This window comes from Dipodomys ordii, unplaced genomic scaffold, assembly GCF_000151885.1.
Source record: "Dipodomys ordii isolate 6190 unplaced genomic scaffold, Dord_2.0 Scaffold29, whole genome shotgun sequence".
Taxonomy (NCBI): domain Eukaryota; kingdom Metazoa; phylum Chordata; class Mammalia; order Rodentia; family Heteromyidae; genus Dipodomys; species Dipodomys ordii.
This window is the reverse complement of record NW_012267245.1, coordinates 3196927-3204883: the sequence shown is the minus strand read 5'-3', so window position 1 is coordinate 3204883 and position 7957 is coordinate 3196927. Positions and strand designations below refer to the sequence as shown.

The following is a 7957-nucleotide window of genomic DNA, read 5'->3' as shown; positions in this document are numbered from 1 at the left end:
ACCAAAAAAAAAAAAAGAAAGAAAGAAAAGAAAAACTAGAAATGGTGGCATAGATTCAATGACAGAACACTAGCAATAAGTGAAAAAAGAAAGTTTTCTGAATTCAAGCACCAGTATCAGGAGAGGAAAAAAAAAAGCTTGATGTGATGACTTATGCCTGTATTTCTAGCTACTCAAGATGCTAAGAGTGGGAGGGTCATGCTTTGAGTCCAGCCAAGGCAAAAAGATTGTGAGACGCTCATCTCAACCAAGAGCTGAATACAGTAGTGCGTGTGTACTGTCTTAGCTGCTCAGAAGGCTGAGCTATGGACAGAAATTCTGGGCCAACTGAAAGAGAGAGAGTGAGACAGAGAGTGAGAGAGAGAGAGTGTGTGTGGAGGGGAGTTGGAAAGAGATCCCCATCTCAGTAGAAAAAGATAGGTAAGATGGTATATGCCCAGCATACGAGTTAAGTCAGGAAATGTAAATAGGGCAATAATACTCCAGCCCAGTCAAAAAGAACGAACTACAAAAATAGCAGCCAAACAAAGCAGAAAGGAGCAGGAAGCCTTATTATATTCAGACTCGAGAAAGAAAAAAAAATAGAATTTACCTTATGGATTGTTAGGATGATTAAAAGGTTATTAAAACTGACACAGTATAATGTATTATTAAGTAAGTGGAAAAATTCAAATGATAGGTCTTCTAAAGAGACCTCTTTAGAGAACAAAAAAAATAATAGTTGGAGGGGCTGGGAAGGTGGCTCAGTGGTAGAGTGCTTGCCTTGAATGCATGAGGCCCTGGGTTATCTAAGCAGAAAAAGCTGGAAGTGGCGCTGTGGCTCAAGCAGTAGAACGCTAGCCTTGAGCTAAAGAGCTGAAGGACAGCGCTCAGGCCCCAAAACCGATAAACAAACAAACAAAATAATACTTGGAAAATTCCATACACCATGAAAGATTCTCAACACTCCAAGGGGTACAGAACAGGAATACTGTGTGACAAGGTAATCATAGATATCGAGCTCTCACCTCAGACATGCTTCAGGTAACAAACTCAAAACATTCAATGAAAATACATGGTGTGAGTATCCTCTACCTGGCAAACATTCTCTTTGAGTGCAGCTCCTCCTCCTCGTTCAACCTGCAATTTCTTGGATGCAGACATCCCAGAGTCGTGTTCTACACCCTCCTCAACAGTCTCTTTGGGGCTTTCAGCAGTCCTGTGAGTCATCAGTTCTCCCTTGCAGAGAAAAAAATAAAAGTCCCACATCTGTATTACTGGTGTCTCCTCCATCTGACCCCTCCCTCTGGGCTGCTATTTGTCTAGCCATTAAGCACTTACAGATGTTCAGCCAATCACGCGGGCGGACTGCATGCAATGTTAGTTCTAACCCTGCTGTGATTGGGCGGGTAGTGGGCGCCTCATGCCCTGCCACTAACTGCTCTGAGGCTGTTCCACTGGAACTTTTTTGGCTGTTCCATTTAAAGGGTTCACTAAGGGAGAGAAAACATTCTTAAGTTTATTTGCTTACTTATCTGTCATTCCAAGACCGAATTTCCTAAATAACGCCCTGCTTGGGCATTCTATTCAAATTGTTCTGGAAAGAGACATTCTACATCATTATGTGTGATGCTGACCTGACTGGTTCTAATCCTCTTTTAACTTGACTTGCAAGTCCAGTCAATCCAACTAGAGTGACACTGAAAAGAAATGGTTTTAAATTGATCTGTGTCTTGAAAGTTAATTTACCCCCAAATGAAGCAATGAGTGGTAAAGAAAAAAGCAAATGAATTTTCCAATTAACCTCAGTAGTCTCAACTAAAGGGCATTATCTAAGGTAAGGGGTTCCATCTGACATAGCACAGACCTTTTAAAAAGGCTTTATATGTCTTATTTTCCTGACATCAAGTTCTCTCATTCCAGGATTTTTAGCCTATGAGCTATCATATTAGCCATACTATTCTTTTTTTTTAAAAACCACAAAAACAAAAACTCAGGGGACAGGGCTGTAACTTCTAATGTGAAAAGTAGCTTCTTTTTGAAGGTCAAAAGATGAGAACTGAGTAGTACCTCTGAGTTTGGTGCTTCTTTTGATGAGTCTTCAATTTTCACTCTTTTACATGGCATCTTGGCTGTAGCATGTCTCTGCCGTTTTCGCTTCCTTGGTTTATCAAATATCTTGGTAGCGCCTATGACAGGAAAATAAGTGTTATCGAGCCGGTCATTACATGGTAAGGAACTCCTATACTAAAATAAAGAGATCTCACAGAATTATGGTTGGTTACAGGAAGCTGATTTTAAACCTCTCTAGTTTCATGAACTACAAAGCAGGAGAAACGAAAAAAATGACACCAATAACTGACTTCCTAACTAGTTGGAGAAATAACCACATGTAAATACTGTTTTACATATGTCAAATTATAAATATATGTTAATGTCCTTGAAGGGACAATTTCTACAGTTTCTCAAGGATCTTAAAACCTTTCAAATTAAGAGATACCACTTAAGAGCCAGGAAGAGATACGTATCTCTAGACTGAAAGATTAGAGCCAATACACTACGTATCACTATGTAAAAATTAACACTGAAATGACAAAATGATGGCATACTTAAGGGGAGGAGTCCAATGGTAAACAATCACCTGTTTAACAAAATGAATGCTGACAAAGGAGAAAAGGGCATGCAAAAAGCATGATAGATGCCTGCAGTGGCTCATACCTGAACGCTACTCAGGAGGCTGATCTGAGAATCACCACTGTCACACCACAGGAATAGGCTGAGACTTTTATCTCCAATTAACTAACAAAAAAGATGGAAGTGGAACTGAGGCTCAAGTGATAGAGCACAAGAGTTCAGGCCAGCTCACACCTGAAGCATGAGGAGGTGGCCAGAAGGCACTTGGAAGGAAGATTGGTACATTACTATCAAAAAAACAAGGGTTCAGGGCTGGGAAGGTGGCTCAGTGGTAGAGCGCTTGCCTTGCATGCATGAGGCCCTGGGTTTGATTCCTCAGCACCACATAAGCAAAAAGAAAAAGCCGGAAGTAGCGTAGCCTTGAGCTGAAGAGCTGAGGGACAGTGCCCAGGCCCAGAGTTCAGGCCCCATGACCAGACCCCCCCCCAAAAAAACAAAACAAGGGATCAACTAGGCACCAGTGGCTCACACCTGTCACCCTAGCTACTCAGGAGGCTGAGATGTGAGGATCACGGTTCAAAGCCACCCTAGGACAGGAACATCCATGAGACTCTTATCTCCAATTATCCACCAGAAAACTGGAAGTGGTGCTGTGGCTCAAGTGGTAGAGTACTCATCTTGAGCTGAAGAGCTCAGGGACAGCACCCAGGCCCAGAGTTCAAGCCCCATGACTGAAACAACAACAACAATAAAAACCCGGAAAGTGGAACTGTGGCTCGAAATGGTAGAACTCTAGCATTGAGCAAAAGAGCTCAGAGACAATACCCAGGCCCTGACTTCAAGCCAACGAACACCCCCTTACACATACATACAAACAATTAAAAAAAGAATATGTTCAGGGCTGGGAAGTTGGCTCCGTGGTAGAGCACTTGCCTTGCATGCCTGAGGCCCTGGGTTCGATTCCTCAGCACCACATAAGCAAAAAGAAAAAAGCCAAAAGTGGTGCTGTGGCTCAAGTGGTAGAGCGCTAGCCTTGAGCTGAAGAGCTGAGGGACAGCGCCCAGGCCCAGAGTTCAGGCCCCACAACCAGACTCCCCCCCCCCCAAAAAAGAATACTTTCATATGGATGAAATCTTTTTCAAGCATATGCTAACTAACTAAACTGTTGCAAAACCCAGTCAATTTAGATGTGACAAATGCCTCAGGTAATTTATGATTTCCTTCTCCATTTAGATTCCAATTTTATAGTTATGGAGTTGGTGGAAAAAAATTTTAAATTTTCTAGTAGAAAAACTAAGTAGCACAATTTTTCTATTGTGCCAAATATTTACTAATGCAAACATTAAATATAACTTCATTTAACTGACTAAGTATTAAAGCCTGACAGAATTTTCTAGTGTTACGCAGTTTTAGGAAGGGAATTTTTGGCAAATAATTCCCAAACTAGTAATTTTACTAGTCTTGCTTACGTATGTAATACATTTTCCTGACAACAAAGTTTCAACTTTACAACTCCATTAACATGTTCTATATCTCAAAAATACTCACCTCCACCAAACTCTTTCAAATGAGCTCCAGTACATGAATCCGTAATGCCACTCCCCAAGCGAACAGCTTCATAGCACTAAGAAGTAAATCAGAGGCAACATAATTCACCAAAGGACACAAAATAAAACCCTTCACCTCATATGTACAGAAGTAAGTTTTACTATTTTTTTTTGTTGGTTGTGGGGCCTGAACTCTGGGCCTGGGCGTTACCCTTCAGCTCTTCAGCTCAAGGCTAGTGCTTATCACTTGAGCCACAGGGCCACTTTCAGCTTTTTCTGCTTATGTAGTGCTGAGGAATCAAACCTAGGGCTTCATATATGCCAGGCCAGCACTCTACCACTAAGCCACCTTCCCAGCCCCAGTTGTTATATTTTTTTTTTATTTTTTTTTTGGGGGGGGTCCAGTTGTGGGGCCTGAACTCTGGGCCTGGGCACTGTCCCTCAGCTCTTCAGCTCAAAGCTAGTGCTCTACCACTTGAGCCACAGCGCCACTTCCGGCTTCTTTCTTTTTGCTTATGTGGTGCTGAGGAATCGAACCCAGGGCCTCAGGCATGCAAGGCAAGTGCTCTACCACTGAGCCACCTTCCCAGCCCCAGTCGTTCTATTTTTAATGAAACTGAATCCAGAAGATTTCTCTCAAAAGGTGGTAATAGTAGATGCTCAACAGAATCTACATAGGAAATAGCATATATAAATAAAATTTATTGAGAGCCGTTCAAAAGGTGGAATTTAAATATCAGCACTTTAAAAAAAAAACGCAAACCAAAAAATTTAAAAAAAAACTGCTCAGAACTAAGTAGGAGGGGCTCAGACATATATTCCTAACTACTTTGGAGTGTGAGGTCCATAGCATCCATTCTCAACAGAAGAAATCTAAAAGCACAGGTGCACAACTGTGATGCCAGCAATGACAGAAGTCTATATGACTGGACTCATAATCCAGATGTGGCTTGGGCAGCAAGTGAGACCTTGTTTCCATGAAATCAAAGGACCAATGAAAAACACAATGGAAGCTGGGCACCTGTTGCTGGTGCCTTCAATCCTAGCTACTTAAGAGGCTGAGAGCTGAGGACTGCAGTTCAAAGCCAGCCCTGGCAGGAAAGTCCAGGAGACTCTTATCTCCAACAAACCAAGAAAAACTGGACATGACGCTGTGGCTCAAGAGCGAGCACTCACCTTGAGCTGATGAGCTCAAGTACCCAGGCCCAGAGTTCAAGCCCCATGACCAACAACAACAATAAAAAGAAAAACATGCTGGAGATATGGCTCAGTGGTAAAGCACCTGATTAGCAATCAAGCCATTGTTCAAACCCAAGTATCACCCGGCTCCCAAATGTGCATTAAGACAATAATTTTTCTAAATGCCTTGGAAACTTCTCTCAAGTAAGTAGATTTTATTTCATTCACAGTTAAGATCTTGCTTTCTGCCCAGTGCCTCAGGGAACTGAGATCTGAGGATCCCAGTCAACCCAAGCAGAAAAGTCCATGAGTTTTTGTTGTTTGTTTTTAGTGGGGGGAGTCCTGGACCTTCAACTCAGGGCCCAGGAATTCTTCCTGAGCTTCTCTGGCTCAAGGCTAGCACTCTACCACTTAAGCCACAGTGCAACTTCTCGCTTTGGGCTTCATATATGGGAGACAAGCACTCTACCATTGAGCCACATTCTCAGTCACTTGAGACTCTTATCTCCAATAAACTATTCAGAAAAGGCAGGAAATGGAGTTGAGTGTGGGTCAAGTAGTACAGTATGAGCCTTGAGTAAAAGCTCCGAGACAGAGCCCAGGACCAGAGTTCAAGAACAGAAAAAATAAAATAAAATTTAAAAAAATGTTTTCTGAAACATTTTAAAGGCCATGATAAAATAATAATAATAAACACAGCTGGGTACCGGTGTCTCATGCCTGTAATCTTAGCTATCTGGAGGCTAAGATCTGACCATCAATCACTGTTTGAAGCCAGACTAAGCAGCAAAAGTCGGTTTGAAGCCAGCCCAGGCAGGAAACATGAGTCTCTCTCTTATCTCCAAGAAAGCCAGAAGTAGACCTGTGCCTCAAGTAGTAAAGCACTAGACATGAGCTCAAAAACTCAGGGATAGAGCCTAGACCAGAGTTCAAGCCCCAGGACCAACCAAAAGTAAAAATTAATAAATAACAACAAATAGTCAAGATATCATGATAAAGCTTCTTGATAGCCCACACGGATGTCTCCTGCCTATAATCCTAGCTATTCTCAGGAGACTGAGATCCGGTTTTGTGGTAGTTAATTGGAAATAAGAGTCTCTTGGACTTTCTTGCCAGGGCTGGCTTTGAACTGCGATGCTCAGATCTCAGCCTCCTGAAGAGCTAGGATGACAGGCTTAAACCACCACATCCGTCTACTTTTGGCCTTTTCTGAGTACTTTACTGGAGAAAGGAGTCTTGGGGATGTTTTTCTGCCTGGGCTGGCGTCAAACTATAATCCTCAGATCTCAGTTTCTTGAGTAGCTAGGATTACAGGGGTGAGCCACCAGCACCCAGTATGCAACTGAATGTCCAGTATTTACCCCAAGGTACTTCTGATACATGAGGGGGGCAGGAAAATTTTCTAGCCAGGCACAGGAGCTGGCTGTATCTACAATCCGTGGAGAATAAGATCCAAGGATTGTAACTCAAAGCCAGTCTGGAGATGTCCAATTAAATAGTAAATTAATTATGTGTCTCAGTCTATGAGATGTCCAACTAAATACCCGAACGCTACCCTGGAGGGGTGGTTCAACAGGTAGTGTCAGCTATGAGTGAAAAAGCCAATCACAAGCAGCAGGCCATGAATTCAAAGCACTAAAAAAAGCTAGCTGAATGTGCTAGCTCATTCCTGCAATCCCGGCTGCAAGGGATATAACAGGAAGGACAAAAAAATAGGATGGGCCTCTGTACAGCATCGTTACAATAAAAGTGTGTTTTTTTTTAAGTATGAAGTTCTGACCAAAAAAAAAAAAATAGGATGGAAAGAAACTAGGAATAAACTGGACATGGCGGTGTGTGCTTCTAGTACTAGCTCTGCAGGTAAGAAAGCAAGGTCTGAAGCTGTCCCTGAACAAACAGTTAAAGAAAATAGACTAAGGGTATAGATCAAATGGTAGAGTGGTTGATGGCAAGCTTGAAGCCCTGGATTCAAACTCCAGTAACATATGCCCCTTTCCTCACCCAAAAAACAAGAAAACCTTTCTAAAGAAATAATATGGCTTAGTGGTAGAGTGCTTGCGTAACATGTATGAGGCCCAGGGTTCTATTCCTCAGTACCACATACACAGAAAAGGCTGGAAGTGGTGCTGTGGCTCAAGTGGTAGAGTGCTAAAAGATCCCGCCCCTGAGTTCAAACTCCAGGACTGGCCAAAATAAAAAAAATAATAATAAATCTATGTAGCCATTATCTATCTTGGAGTTAATTTTCTATTCTATCAACCATTTAATGATGCTTTCTTGGTTACTAAAACCCAAATCTGTGAACTCAAAAAAAAGCTAGGTCTTTTGAGTTATCACACAATATAATACACTGAGAGTAAACAAGTAGCAATAAGAGACAGAATATGTAAGTCAGACAAGAGGATTTCAGTCAGGAAAAAAGGTGATTGCGGTTTTCTCTCTGCCTCAAAATATCTAACTGTACTCACAAGAATTAACCTATAGCTGGGCGCTGATGGCTCATACCTATTAATACTAGCTACTCAGGAGGCTCAGATCTGAGGATTGCAGTTCAGCCGGGCAGGAAAGACTGTGAGACTCGTATCTCCAATAAGCCACTAGAAAACCGGAAGTGGCAC

The 7957-nt window shown here is 42.1% G+C and overlaps 1 protein-coding gene across 3 annotated transcripts in view; it reads right to left on the bottom strand.

Moving 5' to 3' along the window:
* Nsd1 (nuclear receptor binding SET domain protein 1) overlaps positions 1–7957 on the bottom strand; it is a 104569-nt gene that overhangs the window by 32953 nt on the left and 63659 nt on the right. For all 3 annotated transcript variants that reach the window (XM_013016078.1, XM_013016077.1, XM_013016079.1), the window contains 3 exons: positions 4162–4237; positions 2050–2168; positions 1075–1218 (listed from right to left, as the gene is read on the bottom strand). In XM_013016078.1, the coding sequence (XP_012871532.1) occupies positions 1075–1218; positions 2050–2168; positions 4162–4237 (339 nt within the window). The remainder of the gene's footprint in view (positions 1–1074; positions 1219–2049; positions 2169–4161; positions 4238–7957) is intronic.